The 21,781-nt window shown below is 41.2% G+C and overlaps 1 protein-coding gene across 2 annotated transcripts in view; it reads right to left on the reverse strand.

Moving 5' to 3' along the window:
- Nucleotides 1–12,900, reverse strand: part of JAG1 (jagged canonical Notch ligand 1) — a 37,492-nt gene extending 24,592 nt beyond the window's left edge. The window contains exons 1-2 of one of the 2 annotated variants that reach the window (XM_075596043.1): nt 12,503–12,900; nt 11,797–12,099 (exon numbers count right to left, since the gene is read on the reverse strand). In XM_075596043.1, the coding sequence (XP_075452158.1) occupies nt 11,797–12,099; nt 12,503–12,580 (381 nt within the window). In that variant the 5' untranslated portion in view covers nt 12,581–12,900. Of the gene's footprint in view, nt 1–10,702; nt 11,700–11,796; nt 12,100–12,502 lie in introns of those variants that run through there. The other variant, XM_075596044.1, reaches the window with a different exon arrangement.
- Between the last annotated feature and the right edge of the window lie 8,881 nt (nt 12,901–21,781).

A 21,781-nucleotide genomic window follows, 5' to 3' on the forward strand; every position in this document is an offset into this window, starting at 1 on the left:
TGTATGTAGGTGTCCAATGAAACTTAAAAAGAAGGCAGCAGATTATACTTGAATCAAACATGATCCTCTTCTATCATCTAAGCTACTTTATCCAGCCTGATTCAGCAGAGACCTTTTACCTTACATTGCTTTGTCAACACTAATGAGTCTCATGTACTTAACCAGGAAGAACTATCCACAACTTTCCTATTTAAAAAAAAAAAACAGCTTTAAAGACTAAATTTGAATTGAGCAAACCTATGGAAAAACAAACAGAAAAAAAACAGTATGTCTAGATAGCAAAATATACACACTTCTAGCCTTTGCAAACAGTAATTCACTGAGCATCTGAAGTAAAGTCTCATGGGACTTCCTTCTTTTCAGCACCTCTTTGAAAGCTTTGTCTGCAATAGACCATCACTGCTCCCACAAGTATCAGGTAACGAAGAAAAGAACTGATGAATTTTAGTGAAGTTGGAGGGAGGAAAGTCTCTATAATACAAAGCCTACGTCCTAAGCATTCAAAACCTTGGGGCACAGCTATGTGTCACATTTATAGGCACACTAATCTGCCCATGAGATCTCCAACATTCCAGGATAAATCATAAGCATCGACTGCTTAAACTGACTCCTTCAAGCTGGAGGGATGCCAGCTATTGTATCTGGCCACCTTTTATCTCTGCTTTCCAACAGCAAACCAGGGGGGAGCAAAACCTCTCCCTTCGGGTTTAGAATGTTACAGTCTTGCTAAAGTTCAAAAATCAACATTGGGACCACTTTCTAACATCTCTTCAAGAGACGAGGTGCCTAAAACCTCGTCTCTGCAACATTTCTTATTCTCTACGAAGAGCAAGTCGGAGCTGGCGCCCAGTAATATATAGTCACTAATGTTACTTGGCTCCTCCGCTCTGCCAAGTGCAGATCCCGAACCATTGGGATAAAGTAAATGGAATGTGGTAATTATATAGAACATTAACCTAGAAGCATACAGCATTTATAAAAAAAGGTAAACACCTTGAAGGTGGAGGTATAAGATAACTTCAAAAGTCAGCACAAACGTGCTTCTCATAACTTGACAGAGCATGCAGTCTTTGAAGGAAAGCCCTTATTGTGAGGCTCTGCCTTGGAATAGAGCCTAAATATGTTTCATATTCAAAGAGCAGGATTCCATTTTGTTCACAGATAACTGTGGGAAAATGTGAAGAAAAGTAAGCAAATCTGGGCAAGCTCAGACATGTACATAACCTCCAATACAAAGGCCATCAGCCAAGACCCATTATCATGGTATATTGTTATTTTCGCTAACAAATGCACACTTATTTCAAGCATGTAATATTTTATGGGGCTTTCTACTCTAGATCGGGTCCTTCCCATTAAAATGATAATCTATACAACTATTCTACACCCTATGAAACGCTTAAAGACCTTCTGATTTACCTTTTATTTATTTTTTGCCACACCTTCACTCTCTCTTTCACGCAAACAGAGACACGTAATTACCATAACATTGTTAATCTAATGATCGAGTTCAAGGAAAAAGAAAAAGTGACATGCAACGGCAAGCAATGAAAATATTATCCAACAATTGATATATTAAAGCGAGCAACAAGTCGTGCTGCTAATGGAATGATGGGTGTTAAGGCTAGTCTGACAAACGCATTGTAGCATTAGTTCCTGTTGAGTTTTTATTGAACAATCCTTTTATTCCTCTTCCTAAACGTTTCAGCACATGCATATATCTGACACATCCCTTACACCTTATAAAAAGGTTGCAACATTCTGCCATTTAAACATTTACATGTATTATGTTGTTGATGCCTTTAACCAAAACGTATACACATTGCACAAGGATGATTTTATTTCTTTAATATATTAGCTTATTTTTTCCCCCATTGGGGTATGCATTACAGTTTCTTCTTGTAAAAAGTAATGGTAAGATTTGGACCTCAAAACCAATTAGATAAAATTTAAAAAAAAAGGCAAAATGGCAAATATACATATAGATACATGTATCTATTCTGTATCTCTTAAAGCAGATCTAAACCTTTTTCATGGCAAAAATAAATAAATAAAAAATAGTAAATCCCGTAACACTGCTCAGGCAGCCAAATATTTAGCTTAAATTCTGATACTATAGTTTTCAATAATGGTATGTTGACTATGTGGATGCTATACTGACAATGGCAAAAGTTAGAAAACTGGTTTTAAAGCACTGTGAAAGAAAGACATGGCTAGTGAGTCTGCATTGTGTCAAACATGCTATGGAAATGTCAGAGGTACTCAAGCTAAATTTCTGCGCAGTCACTAATCAGCAGCAAAACATTTTGGTTCCTTGTCACATTGAAAAGCTGTTTAGGACCGTGGAAACATTTTTAGATCGAAACTTGTGTCTGAGGTTATGCTATCTGCAGGTATTTTATTGTATCCCAACCCAGTCAGTCAGTGATTCAATCCATCAGTTATACCTGCTTAAACATGCTGTGATTGAAGCTTGAATGCGGCTGCTAAATAATGCAGAATAAAAGGGTTGCTCCCTCACACTTATAATGGGAACTGTTCATTTAATAATGGGTGAATGCACAATCACATCCAGCCACAGCATTCAGGTTTACTGAACATCTCTGGAATGAAGGCCCCCAGCAGGTTTTAATGTTCCCATGACCATAGATGACCCTTGATCATCTTTAAATATACACTCAATCCAAATAATAAAAACTACACAGTCGCCTTATTCAAATGAAGTGTCAAAGATCAGCTGTGTGCTGATAATGTCACACCTAATTAGCCACTAGAGGTCTGACCCTGAGCCAAAAGATATGCCCCTCCAGGGATAAGAAGACTGAAGTAGTCAAGGAAGAAAAGCCATTTGGTACTTAATATGCAGCAATGACAAAATATATGAATCCTACATATCAATTAGAATAGAGACTGGTATAGTAATTGGTGCTAGTTATTGGCAACACACATAACAACCAGTACAAGCCATCATAGGTACACTAAAATACAATACCTATTGACCAGCTAATAAATACTTACCTTTGCTAAAAAGTAAGTGGGAAATACACATGGAAATGGTAAATGTGTGTTTATACTATCACATATGTACATGATAAACAGAAAAACACAGAAATGGTGTGTGTGTGCACACACACACACACTAAATTATAGTGGTATTTCACATGGGTAATGTTTTGGTATGTAAAGACATGACAGACATGTAAAGTTTAATTAGAAGATAAACTGGTTAAAGAAAACACCAGCAATAAAAAAGGTCCTGCAAGGGCTATGTACAGACAAACGCTGTATAATCTGTAGAGGGGAAAAAAAAATTGGTGTTGAGTGATGCAAAGACTGATGACGTTCACTTAAAACGGAAGAATGGGGTTTCCTAACAATTGTGTGCTAGGTTAGATGGTTCTTTTGCTATGAGTGGATACAAAAACAGCACAGATCTATCTATTCATGCATCTTTCTATTGTTAACTTTGCACACAACAAGCAGTTTGTATAATGTATGATTTGCCAAAAGAACGAGGTTTAAAACCTAAAAAACACTCCAGCCCCCATCAGCGCCGCAGGGGTCTGAAATGCATTTTTCACCAAACGAGTTAATACGGACATGGGTTTTTAAGGTAACAACATTCTCTACAGCCTTGTAAATAAAAAGCTGATCCAGAGGGAAAGCAAAAGTTTCACATTATTCCTAGAGAAACAAAACAAAAAAGGGATGGGACAGCAAATAAAAGTTGCTTACTCAACTGCTAACACATGGACATCCACTGTCAAACTGCACATTGATCATTTTGTGGGTCTTTGTAAATGGATAACATATGTGATAATACATTTGATAGCGATTTCATTGCTCAGTAGAAATATAAATAGCTTCCTAGCCACATCAAGCAACTGATATTAAAAAAAATAATATCAGATTCGTAAAGAGTTTTTTTTTTTTCTTTCTTGCATCTTCTTCTGGATAGCCAAAGCTGAACCAGTAACCAAATTGTTGGAACACTTCTGCGATACAGCTGTGCCCAACTTGCCAAAATGACAAAGTACACAAAAAGTGCCGCTATCCAAACTATGTGTGCACTGCATCCAATAAACCAGGCTGATCTCTGATCTGGCAAGCCTACTGGAATAATGAGCATCCTGTGAATACATAATGTGCTGAAGCTGCCATTGTGTGAAGTAAGTCCATGGTTTGTCTGGGAGCTGAGCTCTGCTGAGTCTACTGCTGCTTCCTGTTGCTTGTCCTGTATTAGCATTATTTTTGGATGGGCACCATTATGTTCTGTAATCCTCATTGCAGTCAGAATGGCCAAACTATTGTTCTTGGTTAATATTAGCAGTCACTGCCTGTCTGGGTGGCCAGACTACAATGTATTCTAATTGCAAAACTAGTATGTAGTAACCGATGCAAAAGCAAAAAAAGGGGAGACTATGGCCATATCAATAATCAATCTAATGTCAAAGCTGATGGCAGCTAGGGGGAGGATGTAAGTACATATGATAAGCCTTTTTATCACCATTTATTGTTGTAATGTTATTCTCCAAAACACATAAAAATGGAAAAGCTCATAAATAATAATAATAAAAAAAAAAAAAAAATCAAAGTCCACTTTTATTGCTAACATACAAATGGCTTACTCACTTTATCACATTTGTCATTAACCTACCTTCTTTAAAGTATCCTACCGATAATTAAATGCACCAGTTACAAAAGGGTGGCAAGGTTAATAGATAGAATACCAGGTAGCCAGCCAAGCACAACAGTCAGGTTCACACAGAGCAAGCCTGAACAAGAGGCCTTTCTACTTATTTACCTAAAGTGCATAAAACTGGGTTGAGCTGGTAAAAGACTTTGAATGTTTGACTATTACATCCACGTTTTACGATTCCTCCACTAATCCAAAACAACAATGTTCAAAGATTGCAAGAATACATCATTCTAGTTTACCAACCGATAAAGCGATTCCCGAAACTCCTGACCTTTTCCCCCCCATCACTAAATCGCTATAAATTGTCTGCCTTAAATAAATAAATAATAATAATCGGGGTTTATCTACAACACAGAATTCAAATTTCAGTATATCTGTATTCCTGCAATTCGGCACAAGTGTATCTACTGAAAATAAAATAAAAAGATAGAATCCCCAAGTCTTAGTAATTATGAGATGCATATCTTTTCCCAACAAAATCAGGAGCATACAAAATGTGTAAATGATGCAAACCAATTCATACACAGTAATAAGTAGCATTAAAGTATTTTCTGAAAAAGTGCAGAAAATCATACACAGAAACATTGGGTTTTATGGAACACACCAATGTTATCTCTGCATCCTTTATGCATTCTGTATTTGACTCATAGGCTTATCTATTCAACTGGGAAAGGTCAAAAGGGTTTCGAACATCAATTCTGAAGGCAAACTGTAGGGGCTTGGGAATGCTAATGTCATTTATCAATTCTGTTATAAGTGATGTATTAAATACAATAATTTAACCCAGTCAAACCTAGTTAAGTGTACGACCAAATGTCACAGCACGTCGTTAGCAGATGCCAAACGGGAACTTCGTATGAAATATTACAAAAAAAAGCAGCAGGTCACCAAAATGGCTTAGTAAATGAAGCAAAGACTTCGCAAGTAGCTAAATACAATTTGCATTACATATCCAGAAGAACAAAAAGGCTGAAACCGCTCACCCTTCAGTATTGACACATTCTCAGCCTGAACAAACTGCAGTACATCTGGACAGTTCAAGTTTTCCTGTACTAAATTATTAAATCCAACAGAGACAGGTACATACGAGTATGCAGTTTTCCTATTAAAATTATTACATTATTTTGTGAACTATTGATGATGCAGGGGCCTGCCTTAGGCTGCGCTGATAGTGCCTGCGACGGCGCTCCAAAACAATTGACTCAGTCGCCAGCGCTTGTAGTAAGCGCGACGGCGACAGAGCGATGTCGCGACCAAAAATTTGGAAGCGGGTTAAATTTGATTTTTTTACAGACTGTCGCCACATGTGACGGTCTGTAAACCAATCAATGACCATGTCGCTCGCGACGTCACTGCAAATTGAATTACAACTTTCGCTAGGGGCGACGTCATCGGCCTTACACTTTGAAACAAACAGATTTACAAGCCATTTCAGCAAGGAATGTGTTATTTCCCCACTGCAGGGATCTTAGGCTGGGGCCATAGAGGGGTGAGGAGTTCCGAGCCGCGCTGATGCTGAGGCTCGCCTGCTGAAATCTGCGCGATTCCATGGACACGCGAGCCAGCGTGCGCGAAGGGAGCTGGGGGGGGAGGTGGTTGGAGGCGGGGCAGTGACGTCGCTGGGCCAATCGCCAGCGAAGCACTGACGTCAACGTCACGGCGCCGTGACGTTGACGCTGCTTCAGGCTGATTGGATGTTTTCAGCCGACAGCGCGCTGAAAAACAGCTTGGCTGTCGGCTGAAAATTCCAAAGCCTCAGCACGCCTGCGGACGCTCGCGTGAGCCCCCTCTCAAGGCATCCTCATTGAGGATGCAGGGGCTCAGCGCTGAGCGTCCGCACGGCTCAGCGCGGCCTGTCCTTCTATGGACTCGGCCTTAGGCTGCGGCCACAGTGACGCCGAGCGTGTGCGCTCAGCGTGACCAAACACATTGCTAGCAATGTGGTTGTTCAGCTTGAACGAGCGCGTGTATGTTCCCGTGAGCGCACGGCGCTCAGCTGCTTGCAGAGACAACCAAATTTGTTTTTGCCGCGTCACGTGAGCGGTTCGCCCAATGAGGGTGAACAGATCCGTGACGTCATGGCTGCGCCCCCCGAGCGTGCAACTGGCTGGCCACAAATCCCGAGCGCCAGCGTCACCGTGGCCGCAGCCTAATGAACAGCAAATAAGTGGCACAGGGTGGAAGGGGAAAAACTTGAAGATTCAGCCATAATGTGGTGATTACCTCATGATAACAAATTCCATAAAGTGTGATAAGGTTTCTTCCTATATCACTGTGTGTTCATTTGCATGCCATTTCCCAGAATTCCTTGCTGCAGTGAAAACATTGTATGCTAGGAGATAATGGTGAAAAGCAATTTTGCAGACCTGTTTGAAACATGCTAATGTGCCCACAAGTGATATTTTCGTTTGCTAGACCAAGTTAAAAACTCCTGTGAGGTGTTTTTTCCCCCCTACACACACAACAAAATCTGTACCGCAAACAACTATCATTGCAAATAAGACAACATGCATTCAGCCCGCAGTCAACTGAAACTCAATTAAGTATATAATACACACATACAGGCACCAGAGGAAATAAAGGATTGATTTGATAGGCATGTGGTTGCCAACTCCAGTCACGGGCCACCAACAGGCCAGGTATTGGGGATATCCATGCTTCAGCACAGGTGGCTCAGTCAGAATGACTGAGCCACCTGTGCTGAAGCAAGGATATCCCCAATACCTGGCCTGTTGGTGGCCTGTGACTGGAGGAGTTGGCCAACCCTGTGATTGGTGGTTGCCATTTGCAATACTCAGTCCCAGAGCCATGCACAGCCTGTCTGCAATAAAGATACTCAATGCTTTGCAGACAAAGGCTACAACAGTGTAGTATGCCAACGACTCTGTGCCTGTGCTCCATGAGATATTTCAGCAGTGACTTGCCCTTCAGCTGGACCCCCCAAATTCCATGATGTGACTTAGAAGGTTTATTTAACCTAACACTTGAGCAGTGCATACCAGAATGGATGCAAACTTTGACCTATGCCATGCCTATGGCCATAGGACCCTCATACAACATACTAATGAACGCTTCTTGCATAATTGAAGTAGTGTAAGATTTTATTTACTTAGTGTAAAAAATATAGAAAACGTACACCGTACGTGTGGGAGAAGTTGTTTCTCCTACAATAACAAGAAAAAAAATAATGCATGTATATGGGGTTCAATCTTGTAAGCCACTGCTAAAGAAATCTTTGCATTTAACGCTACTAAGATTAATGACAAAAAAAAAACAAAACCAAAACACGATTGCAAAATGGAGCAAAACGTTTTGTTTTGAAGTTGCAAAAACGTAAAAACACTTAGCCATTTAACAAATTTGGTACATTAAATGTAGAATAGCTTTGCAAGTTTAGATCTAAAAATATTGGAGAAATAAGAACAAATAGCACAAAATATACTCTAGACAACATGAATTGTCATCCATTACAAAAAATTTAAATATATATATATTTATTTTTTTTACAAAGTAAAAGCATCAGTCCCATTAGCAACATATTACATCTACAGTAGAAAGCAGGGAATATACTTTCTAATATTTATACAATTTATTTTATAGTTTGACTTGCAAGCTGGAGGTTTTTTAAACCAATGTACTGAAGCATTACTGTGTCAAAGGCAGACCTAAAAGTCTAACTCCAATTAGCACAATGACATCTATGGAATCAATTAATGCACACTGCTTTACCTAAGGTCTAAATCAATGGATTCATCGCCAAATGAGAAGATAATTGCATTAATTCCAATGATGCACTGACCTGGGCTTCTATTGGGTATTTCTTATAAAAGTCTCAATACCACACATAATGAAGAGGCCTCGCAAAAATTACACATTAACATTTCTCCTACATTTGACCAGGATGCAAAAGTCAAAGTAAAGAGCATTTGTAAAATAAATATTTTTGAGCCATATTAGTGGGACTGAGACTTTAACATGTGCATATCATGCAAGCAATGACAAGGCCTGCTGTTTTCTTCTGCAGGTGCAGCAAATTTGGAACACTCCTTGTATTCAATGTTGGTCTGTAGACCTGTCTCCTAGCAACTTTTTCAAACCTCCAATGGACTTAAATTAAATTTACAGCCCCCCATCTCCAGACCCATTACTCAAACCTATATAACAGTGAACTCTGTTATCCAATACATGAATTAAGTGCAGTGGAATACAAAGAAAGCCGGAAACAAAAGAACAGTCTTATTAACACTAATTCCTGACATAGGCTGCAGAAGGGATGTAGGCAGGATATACAAGAAACATACAGCTGATGGATAGAGACTTTCTAATTGCACAAATGAGAAACGAAGATTGGTATGAAAACCAGTACCATGCCTTCATCATGTCGTTTTTAGAATTGTACCCGATTTGGTAAGGAAACCACAAATCAAATTATTGGTGGTGAAGACCTACAAAAAAAATAAATCAATAAGTATCTACAAAAATGAGTGCTTGAATGGCTCATCCTGTGCTTAACTCCTATGTTTCTCAATCCGTTCCTCTCCCCAAATACTTTACAAGGAACAAAAGAGAAAACAGTAGCAGGGCATAAATCTACTATACAGTATTGTATTCAGGATCAAACACCTGAGTTTATTTCCTCAAGTTGGAAGGCAAACATCCGAAATGACCCTGTCCTTCAAAAGAAGAAAGGGGGGGGGGGGGAAAGGGGAGTTACTACATGCACTACAGGCATTGGCAGTACTTCAAATACCACAGATTTTTATAAAACCTTTTATCCCTTTGATGGCATATTTGATAACATTTTTATCTCACCGCGAGCTAAAAACCTGGCTCCTATTCTCCCAACAGAGGCTACTTGTGTGAACCAAACTATTGTGCCAGTATCTCCCCAAAATGAAACTTTATTTCCCGATCTGCTGCTCAGGAAACCAGAAGTGACACAGTGAAGGCACACTCTGCTTGGGAAGCACAATTCTTTCTGCATTCTTTTTATGGATGTTATATGATACACTTGTAAATCAGATTGTTGAATACAAACTTCTGGGTAATGGGGGGACTGACAGTGCTGCAGGCCCAGGACATCTGACTGTTTCATACTAGTCTGTGTTACAACAGGGGTGGCCTTATCACGAAGACAAAAAAACTGTGGTCCCATTGGGCAACAACATGGTAAAAATTCAAAGTGAAAACCACTACAAGACAAAAGGGAGCTGGCTTTTGAGCCAATTAGACTCCCTTTAGGTTAAGCATGGGATGCCCACACACAGGGAGGAGAAGCACTCCATATAAATGACAAGGGGGATGGGAATAAAAAAAAAACAATACAATTAAAATCAGTATTTTAAAAAAAATATATATAAAAAAATATTATCTATTATCTAGTAGGAGACTTGGACCATTTCAATTCATGTTATCGGGATGATTATAATACATATCTGCAAAGTTGTTCCAATAAGATGGACAATGAAATAAAAAAAAAATAATAATAAAAAAATTGTATTTAAGGTTTATGTGCTGGTTGTTGCAGAAAAGAAACATTAGCAACCCGTAACCCCTTCACGGTTAGTCCAAGAGTAACAGACCCTTAAAAGTGAGGAGTTAATACAGAGTTTTGTTTATACTTCTCAAGCACATTAAAAAACAGTTGTATTTCCCCTGAGTCTGTCTCATCTACAGAGCTGTTCCACGCAATGAATGCAATGTGTTGCTGGCTCCAAACAATACAAAAGTGAAGATGTCTGCAGCATACTGTAACTGGAGTGTAAAATGCAGGTATACTGTACAAAGTCATTTGGAAAAATCTCAATTTCGACCTACATCAACATCTGAGCAACACATTACTGGATTCCTTTTCCTGCACGTATGGAATTAAACATATACAGTACTGACAATTCTCACATGATATTTACAATTTTTATATGGGAGTACAGCAGATAGCGGACAATTATGCCATTTCCTTCGTTAAATTACTCAGGTCAGCAACTCTCATGCAATTAACCCACTTACCAACTGGGCTATTTATGGTGGGGTAGCTTGCTCCATTTACATTTGGGATATATTGCACATTCTTTGCACCAAAGGAGTTAAGACTCCAAAGCACCAGAGCAAAACAGAAATGATTAATATAAGTGGCACTCCTTGATCCACATGAGCTCCACGCCCACCCCAGCAACACCTGGCTGGGATCGGAGCACACAGCTGGAGGGGAAGGGCAGGGCAACCACTGGAACAGGGAGGAGGCACAGAGATACTGTAGGTATGATGATACTGTATAAACCCCGTGCCTCCTGGCGCAGTGCCAGCCTTGCCTTAAAAAAAAAAAACACACATGCAAAGAAATGGCTAACTTATCAATGCAACAAAAGCACAACACATAAACACAGGAGGGGAGAGGGTATAGGAAAACTCAACCCAACCGGACACCGCTAGAGAGCTTTAAATGAGATTAATCCACTCCTAACTCGTCATATCTGCTGTGCCAGTAAAAACAACGAACTTCTGACCCTTTAATACGTTGGTTGGGTGAAATACATAATAATAATAATAATAATAATTTTAACTCATATCTTTTCCCACTCCAGATCTGAAGGAAAAAAAAAAAAGGTTTGCTGTGAACAGCATGAGGGGATTGAACTAAAAAGGAGCAGGGTCATCACCCCAATCATATTCCCAGGCACCCATCCATCTCTCCTGGGTCACTTGTTGGAGATCACTTCTAGTCTCAACATATACATCAATATTGATATCCCGTCTCTGGTTTATATCAATTAGATCTACAAAGAAAAAAAATTCAGGGGCTGCAGATGCATGTAACCCCTTCCCTGCTACCAAAATCTGAGCTACTAAAAAGACTCCAGCTGGGAGGATTGCAACACAACCCTCTCTTGACTGAGAAGAACATGCATGACATGACCACTGCTTCCACCATTAGCAGAGAAAGACACATAGGACTGCCCTCCAAATATATTACAGCATCATTCATTTAAAACGGAAATACTTTCCACACCCCTCCCCCACCAAAAAAAAAATCCTTTATAGAGGAGTATCCCAAATACTTATTTAATAGAATAAACTGAGATCACATAAATCCATTGACTCACCGGCCAGGCAAAACTGAAAGGGAGGACAATCCTGTTCTCATTGTTCCTGTTGTATTTTAAGTTGAAGGAATTCCCCCCTATGACAGGAGTAGATCCGGATCCGAAGCTGCAGGGTCCCCCCGCAGACACCCGGGACTGGTACTCCTTCAAACAAACTTTAAAATAGGTATCACACTCGTCTCTGGTGCACTTTCTGTCGGCTGGGTTACGGGATCCGTCGCAGCAATTCCCATTCTGCACCTCTCCATTGGGGTTCTGCATAGATAAGATTTCCAACTCGAACTGCCCTGATGCTACAGACACCTGTTACAAAAATCAGGAAAAACAAAAAAAAAAAGCACCGGGGAATTATAAGAAAACCATGAGCAATAATGACCAAATACTAAAAAAAAAAATTAAATGCATGGACTGCAAAAACAATGCAATCCTTTAAAAAAATAAAAAAGTTACAAAAAATAAAAAAAATCCTTATCTGTCACAAAAGTGCAGAAACAATCAACTTTTAGGTAAAATGCTACTCTATAGGAACAGACGAGGCACGGCAGAAAGCGTGCAAGGCAGGTACCGCTTTATCATCCAATCGCTGGGGAATTAGTTAAAAAAAATAGATATCAACTTAAAGATCAGACCATCCTGGTATGCAGGAGCAAAGGTACTTTTTTTTATTTTTTTTTTTTTGCACGATCCAGAGCAAGATTCAACATACCTTGATCCGTAAACATAGTAAAACAACGATAAGCCTGAAGGAAATATCAGCTAAGAGCGGTCTCCTCCGTAAAAGCATCGCCTCCTTTCTGCTGCTGCTGCTCACACACACAAACTAAAAGCTGTGGCCGCAGCTCTGATATACTCTGCCGATTTGAGCATGCACGAGTGGAAAACAACACACTTTGCAAGGCTTTCCTATTGTACGCCGATCTTCAATGCCAAGCAGCCAACCTCCTTCTATTATTTGGATTCTTCTGCTTTTTTTTTTTTAATTCTGATCCTTTTCTCTCTTTTTTGTTGTTGCAAAATCAGCTGCAACCGTTCGATCAGACAGACAATAAGAGCCAAAGACCTGAAAGCCCGTCTGTGAGCACACTCGCTGACTGCTTCATCTATGCAGGCTTTGCAGGAGGAGCTGGAGGAGGGAGAGGAGAGAGGGGGGGGGGGGGGGGAGGCATGTGTCATTTTAATATTCATGAAGCAGGGTGGTCAGATGGTGCTGGCAACACCCATACCTAATACACATGGGGGTTGGAAGAAGACTGACAGCAAAGGAAAAGCTGTCTGAAGGTGAGCGAGACAGGTAGGAAGTTGGGATTAGCTGGCAATAGGCAAACCATATGCCAGTCACAACAAGACAGGAAAATAACACACTTTAAATTTTTTTTTTTTTTTTTGTAAAGCTAGTGCAAACTTGTGCCATGGTATTTGAAGCTCGAAGAGGAAGCGAGCACAGGAAAAGCAAACAGGGAAAAGCGTGCTGAATAGGAGTGAGTGGGAATGTCGTGATTTGGAGTCTTGAGGATGAGCAGAAGTTCAATTGGCAGGAATGTTTCACAGCAGTGACACTATTTCCCAAGGGCGGCTATTCACCACCAGAGCCTACATGTGTCAGGCATTGGGGCTGTGGGAATAAGAAAGAATATGAAGTGCTTTGCAATGAATTGCTCTTGAAGCAAAAAAATAAATAAAAAATAGTTTAAAAAAATAAGTAAATAGGAATGTGCAAAAAAAAATATCATGAGACTTGTATTTAGAAGATATACATGCATACAAGAATTACTGGTGTTCCTAACAAAATGGTGGCACTGCAGCGCAATGTGTCGCAATCCTCTCTTGCAAGGAAGGCCTTAAAACATATGTTCTGTGGTAACCCCTTAGGACTCATCAGTGTTTTGAAAATATATTTCTTATCAACTTGTAGAATGTAGACATAATGGCCCATATTTACTAGGCAGTGTTAAGGTCACCGGAAAACACCGTTGGTAGACGTTATAGAGTGACTCCAGTTACCATCTTACACCAACAACCCCCTCAGTTTTTCTAAAAAAAGAATTAGTAGGGTCCTACAGTCGTCTTCCTATAATTCAAAGCATTCGCTGCAATGAATACAATAAACAGGAAAATAAATACAGCATGTTCCGGTAATAGTGGACATAGGGCAACCAATATGCTTTTGCTTATCACTAATTTTCTCACAGAGAAAAATGAAAGACAATCCCTGTGAATAGATACGCTCTTTAATTGCCTGTGGCCCTAAGCAATTACAGTGTGTGACCATGTCTTGTATACCCCCAGCGTGAAATCTTTAGGGCAACACTAGCACAGCGTTAACCTTTTAATCCCTCTAGTGCCAAAGGGGCGTGCTGGCCACTCAGGCACTGAATGAACATAACAGATCTTCATGCTACTGCAGATTTAAACGTTTGAAATGTTACCAAGAAACCACCTGTCCCACCTTTTTTATATATATTTTTTTGCTATTTTTGGTATGCTGATTTTGTCATCAGCAGAGTCAAGTGTGGCTGTCCCTTCAAAATGTAGTATGTCCTTAGACATTCTTGGAGGTCAGCACTGCAATGGCTCCCTATTTCTCCTACTGTACATTTAGGGGTAATCATGACTGTGGCTCTCAGATCTGGGGTTATGTTCAGAGAACTGTAGGAGACGTCAGTAGATGGATCAAAATCATATGGTTACCACACTTGCCAGAATATCTATGGCGCTCTGGTGCCACAAAGATTCTGGAATCAATACTGTACAGTATGTGCAATTCATTTATATATCCTGCTGCCATTTACCTTAATTAGGGTGCCCTTATAAAGGTACCTGTTACATCATTGCACACTGCTAATTTTTTTAAGGGATGATCGGTCTGACTGCTCCGTCGGCCTGATCAAAATGGACGTGATGACCCTCCACTTAAATAAGGCTGAAGATGTCCCTTATTTATCCATCTGCCTGTGAAAAAAGGTTGAACAAGTGCCTGAGCTGGGTGAATAGCAGCTACCTTTTTTTTACATACTTGAACAAGGAAAGTGACCCTGCTAATTTTACCATCTTAATATTCACACTAGTACAGCTGACGTACCTCTACAATATATCATCTAGTATTAATGGAAAATATGGAAGAACTCCCCCGTTATTCCAAAGAGACTCCCATAGTATTAACTTCAAAATGTTTGTGTGTATATATATATATAAAAAAATAATTTTTTACTATATCTGTAAATAAGTTTCCTTGGCGCAATGGAAGATAGACAGCTTTCTCATTTTCTTCCTAAATCTATGATTAGCAGTATATACAGGTTAGCTAATGAATTAAAGGAATGTAATTGTCCTCATTGATTGGATACTGTAGCCTGTGCCCACTGTATTTGGTCTTGAGGAACAAAAGGGAATATCTTGGGGGAACCCTGCAGGTGCTTTAAAGGAAACCTTTTAATTGAGGACAGTTGCTGTTGCTATGAGTCTGCTTTATTTTCTATTTTTGGTGGTTATTTTGATATATACTGTAGCACTTCTCAGTCAGCGCTGTGCATAATTCACATTTTAATGTAGAAGAACTATTGATTTACAAATCTATTGTGGGACTGCTAGTGACATTGCATTTCTGGCACTGCATTGTCACACATTTTAGAAATGAGAATGTCACTGTTTTATCTCACATGTGCTGCCTGAAGCATGTTATAAAGCTAATGAAGAAATGAGGTCAGTACCAGAGCAGACGGTTCCTAGGGATTTGTAGGCCCAGGGGACATGGTATTGCTAATGGAATGTGAGATCAAAGATTTAGCCATTGTTTTGGAAACCACACAAAAAATTCTTACAAATGACAACTTTTCTCTCTTTTTTTCCTTGTTTTTATTTTGAGTTAAACATTCAGATTAACTGCCCTTTGTCTATGGGAAGATCTGCAATTTTCCACATTTTTGTGGCTTAATTCTGGCTGTATTTATTTCTTATTTAATTTACAGGTAACCACCTGGGAAATTGACATGGTATAACATGACTTACATTTTTTTAATGATTTATCTCTTGCATAGAATTACAAACATGAAAAATAGACTTATGAGAAAACATTTTACAAAAATAGTAGCATACCACAGTTTAACGCATTCCCATCCAGTTCACCCTGCAGAGCACACGATATTCCTGCCCAAGAATAGAAGCTGTGCTTTTATTATCTGGTATATAAGGGGTAAAGTATTGGCTGAGTCCCTAAACTGCGATGAGCTGAACCAATGTGGGGTGGTGCAATGCATCCACCTTCCCCCAGAGGTTATTAACCTTTGTTGAGCTCTCGCTTTGCCCTCCCGTAAAGACATTAATTGCCTTTCATGACACTGAACCCTCCTTCTGTCACCTAAGGCTGAGGCGCGAGCCAGGGAGGTTCATGAACTATGATCACTCTGAGTGTGGGCTTTATTCATGGGAGTGGATGCATGGGAGCTCACTCAGGCTGAGTATTACTGGGGTTTGTCTTTCCCTTAATATCTATCTATCTTTGTGTGTGTGTGTGTATATATGTGTGTGTGTGTGTATATATATGTGTGTGTGTGTGTGTGTATGTGTATATATACAGAAATAGCCGTGTTAGTCCAGTTGCGATGGTGCAGAATAAATGAGTTCTTCAGTATTAGGTGATACCTTTTTTATTTGGACTAACAATTTATGTCATAGGACAAGCTTTCAAGAGTTCTCCTCTCTTCCTCAGGTCGGCAATACTGATTAACAAAGGAATTTATGGCTAAAACAGTGTTGGGGAGAGCAGGGGGGGGGGGGGAACAACAGAGATGTACTGTAAATAAGGTAGGATGAGAAAGCATTTGAAGACATGGAAGGATATAAAATGGTGACAAGGAACAGCATGGAGGGGGATGGGGATGCTGTTGGGGGGATGAGGTCTGGATAAGAAGAGAGGTAGGCAGGACAATTACAAACAATTGTGATAGTGTGTGAGAAACCCCATATCCGCATTCAGCCCTTTTGGTGTCAAAGAGTCTTATCATTCTGAGTTCAAACTCAGAATGATAAGACTCTTTGACACCAAAACAAAAGGACTTAATGTGGATATGGGGTTTCTCACACACTATCACAATTGTTTGTAATTATCCTGCCTGCCTCTCTTCTTATCCACACCTTCCTCCTTCCCCCCCACAGCATCCCCATCCCCCGCCATGCTGTTTCTTGTCACCGTTTTATACCCTTCCATGTCTTCAAACACTTTCTCACCCTACCTTATCTACAGTACATCTCTGTTATTTCCCCCCCCCCCCCCCCTGCTCTCCCTTACACTGTTTTAGCCATAGATTCCTTTGCTAATTAGTTTTGCCGACCTGAGGAGGAGAGGAGAACTCTCGAAAGCTTGTCCTATGACATAAATTGTTAGTCCAAATAAAAAAGGTATCACCGAATACTGAAGAACTAATTTATTCTGCACTATGTGTGTGTGTGTGTGTTATAATTGAGCAAGACAGAGAGCAACAATTAACTGAAGCTGCAATGTGGTATTATCTGCAAAGCAGCAGCAAGTAAATTAGAGCGACTTTTTATTCATTCCATTGGAACAAAGGGAGAGCGGTAGGCACTGCGCTGCATTTGAAAGGCTGTAAACTCCTCGGGGTTAACCTGACACTTCATTATTCCTGTTCAAGTTAGTGCTGCTATTTTCCTTGTAAATCGTGCTTACCAATGCGACAAGGCATTTTGAAGATGGGTTGCTATGACAATTATTTTGGAACCCCTAAGTTGCACAACTGTGTTGCAGCAAAGAGGTTATCGTATATCATATAAGATAACATGATAACTGGAAAGATTACAAAAGAGACAGTTCCCCCTTACATGTTTATTTTTTTATTTGATTTTTTTAAACATTTCTTCACCGTAATAGTGTCTGATTTCACCTCCCTAGGTTTTTTCTTGCTCACTAATTAAAAAAAATAAAAAAAACACAGGCTAAGGGGCCTATGCAGAGAGCAGCGCTTTTTAAAATTGGCGAGGGGAATAAATAGTTGGTTTAATGGAGAGTTTTATTCTCCATATGCAGAAATGGGCGAAATCCGCTATTTATACCATTACTGCATGTGGAGAATTGTAAATGAGGAGATGCGCGCTGCTAAAAGGGGGGGGGGGAAAAATTGCGCTTTTTTTTTTTTTTCTCTATAGCCGGCGAGCTCCTGCTTCTTGCCAACTTTAGTTGGCGGAGAAAATTGAAGAAAATCGCGCCATGTTATTGGCGCGAACAGCTGCTAGATGGCGTTCGCGCGTTTCTGAATTTGGAAATTTTTAAAGCTGGCGAGATGTAGGTTCTCGCCAGCCGCGCGGCGAAATTTTCAAATAAAAAAAAATGGCGCTTGTTTCAAAACTCGCCATTACCTGCCTTTCTAAAGGCAGATTTTGCCAAAAAATGGCGCTTCCCCCGATAACGCTGCTCTCTGCATGAGGCCCTAAATGAATATGGACCCCAAGCCCTTCTCACTTAGGTCCAGATCGAGCAGATCTAAGAGTTTAGGTACTAAACTATTAAATCAGGGCAAATAATGTGACGTTACCTACATCTAGTATGTCCGTACTAGAGCTCATTAGCATTAGGGTTAACGTCATGTTATTTCAGGATAACGCTACTCGGTTGTCTTCAAATAACATGACGTTAATTAAGTCTTGGCATTCCGCTCAGCCACGCACCGGAGGAGTGGAGAAGAGAGGGAAATAACTCTACGTTACTTAGGTCATCCCTACTGTAAGCCTGTCGCTGCCTCTATCCAGACCCTGAAACTTGCCCTATTTCTGTGGCAGGGTGGGTTTAGATATGATCTAAATCAGGGGTGCTCAACTCCAGTCCTGCTGCCCCCTGATTCCCCCCCCCCCCCCCCAAAAGGTCAGATTTTCAGGATATTCCAGCTTCAGCACAGGTGGCTCAATCAGAGGCTCAGTCTTTGGCTGATTGAGCCACTTGTGCTGAAGCTGGGATATCCTGAAAACCTGACCTGTTGGGGGGACTTGAGGACTGGAGTTGATCACACCGTCTCGAAATAATGTGACGTTATTGTGTGGCCTTAACGTTAGCACAGCTCCGTGAGAGGGCAAATAGTATGCTAGCGCCTCCTGTGCATATAATGTGCATCTCCGTTTCCCTAACGTCCGCTGTTTATACTGCTAGGCTTTCAAGGGGCTGTTAGCATAGGTTAATGTTCATTTACTTTCTTTAGCGAGTACAGCTTTATCATTAATGTGATCTTTAATGTAAGGTTAACATTGCGGTAAATGGCCTTACGGCAGGGGTAGCCGACTCCAGTCTTCAAGGGCTATCAACAGGTCAGGTTTTCAGGATATCCCTGCTGCAGCACAGGTGACTCAATCAGTTGCTCAGTCGAAGACTGCACCACCTGTGCTGCAGCAGGGATATCCTGAATACCTGACCTGTTGGTGGTCCTTAAGGACTGGAGTTTGCTATCCCTGCCTTATGGAGTTTAGTGAGTCTGGGCTCTGGTGACATCACTAAACTTCAAGGAAACATATCTCAGAAGATTAAGATAAGGCAGCTCCGGCAGAGTGGAGAAACTGAGGATAAACGGCACTAGTTAGGCCGAGGCCCCGCTGCACGCACCGGTGTGACCGCACTGCGTCCAGGTGGCGTGTGTACAGCGCTTCACCGCTATCTGCGGTCCGTAGGGAGCATTTTCAGGTGCGGGGGGCGTGACCAAAACGGTTAGGGGGGGGGGGGCACGGCCATGACAAAGGGGGGCGGGGTCTAAAACACAGGCACAAAGCAGCTCACATTATCATTGGCTGATGGGATCCAGTCTGTGATTGGCTCCCTCGCGCACCATGTGACGCGTCGCCGCACGGGAACACAACCCTGTTGCAGCCCCTGCTGGCTGACGCGTCACAGCGCGTAGTGAGCCTGGCAGTGAGGAGGGACTGGGGCCGACTCGGGAGGAAGTCATGAGCAGGTGAGTGGCGCGGCCGCGCGCGCCATCGGATGCAGCGGGACCTCGGCCATTTGCATGTGAACAATCTCCTGCAGACTTTGGTCCTTTTTTAAATAACAAATGTAAATCAAATAAAAAAAATAATGAAGACAAAATAACGCTGGCAGTTTGCTTTAAAGGGTATCCCATTGTGCCCACTTTCCAGTTATTGTTTTGTGGTGTGACGATCAACTAAAAAGATCTGTTAGTAGATGGAAAATGTAAGATACACTCCCCTTCCCAAATGTACAAGCCACCCCCCTATAAGAATAAATCACACGCTATGCAGGTATGTAAGGTAGTGCTAAGGCAGCAGCACACTTTTATTAAACAAGCAGTAAATTGACAAGCATCCTTTGAACTTTCCAAGTAAAAGTAACCTCTCCCTTTCCAGCCAAGAGAAAGCCATAACTCATAATTAACAATGGCTCCCCCCCCCCCATCCAGGAACCCAAACGGTACAATAAGCATGCCAATGAGCTAATAACGTCATCAAAATATAAACAGACGGAAACATTACCTGATTTCCACTGTGCTGCAACAAAATAAACACACCTTCTCTATATCTGTATATTGTATTGTATGTCTTTGCATATGGATTATATATGTGTATATATATATATATATATATATATATATATATATATATACACACACACACCCATGTCTGGTTTTGGCTACTACCCTGCCTAACATGTAAGTCCTGGTACCGTGCAGGCAGTGTTAGGCCCAATCTGGGTTTTCCCCAGCAGTGAGCAGCTCCCTTGAGTGACGGGGGGCAGGACAAGGCCGGTGTTCTGCCCAATCCTGGGCTCAGACCTTGGTCACTCCACCAGGGTACTTAAGGGGCCGCACTTCCTAAATTTAGCCAGTGTGTCTCTCCCTTGAGAGAGACTGGTCCCACGGAGGAGGTGCGCAGGTCTCTCTCACCTCCCATCCCCTCCCTTAGGGGAGTGGGAGTGAGGACCATACCTCCTGCTCCATCAGACAGTAGGGGAGGAGCATAGGACCGGCTCTGGAGGCCTCAAGACCCAGAGTTTGAGTCCAGGAATCATTATAAGGCTGGAGATCAAGTGCTAGTGTATTGCAGACTGGTTGCGGTATTCTTCACTGAGAGCATAAAGCTGTTCCTGTTATAAAATATACTCCTGCCTGAGTTTGGGAGTATGAGAGAGTTCTTCTGCAGGGACTGCCCTCAGCTCTCCTGGAACCTGTGACAGATGGAGGCGCTGGCCCAAGAATGAAGGGGAACCAGCTATCACCCCTAAAGCCTGTCCTGTTTTCCCCAACAACAACGGCGGAAAGCTCAGCATCCTGTGAACCAGCAGGTAATTGGCACCACACACACCTGGTAACAGGGGAACACAGTTACATATATATAATCAGTCATTGCAGAGAACAAAGAACAGGTGTCATGTGGAATATATATATATTTAAGATGGACTTGCTGACATTCAAAGCACTACCTAACCAGGTTCCCAGCTGTCTGAAAGAGCTTCTAGTTCCCTACACTCCCATTCACTCACTTCGATCTGCAGATCAAGGAGTCATAACAGTTCCCAGAATCTCCTTGACTTCCTCTGGGGCCCGAGCTATTAGCAACGCTGCTCCCACTCTTTGGAACAGTCTGCCGTGTACAGTTCGCGAGGCCCCCTCTCTGGGAATCTATAAAAACGGGCTCAAGACGTACCTGTTCCCAGATAATTAATGCAGCACAACCTGTCCGACGTTTAATAGCTACAGTACCGTCCCATCCGGTACTGCATCTTTCCTTGTGTTTGGTTATGTTTCTAATCTTAAATGTTTTCTTCTTTTTCCCTTTTTGTAACTGTTAAGTGCTTTGAGTCCCATTGGGGAAAAAAGCACTATATAAATAAAATAATTATATATATTGTCGAAAATCCGCAGCACTCTCCAGGTATCAGCAAAAATAAATGTATTTACCACATATGACAATCAGAAGCATCGGGAGCAAAGGTTCGGACCGCAATCCGTCCTTTCTCAAGGATATATACAGGGCTGGA

This window comes from Ascaphus truei, chromosome 4 (assembly GCF_040206685.1).
Source record: "Ascaphus truei isolate aAscTru1 chromosome 4, aAscTru1.hap1, whole genome shotgun sequence".
NCBI lineage: Eukaryota > Metazoa > Chordata > Amphibia > Anura > Ascaphidae > Ascaphus > Ascaphus truei.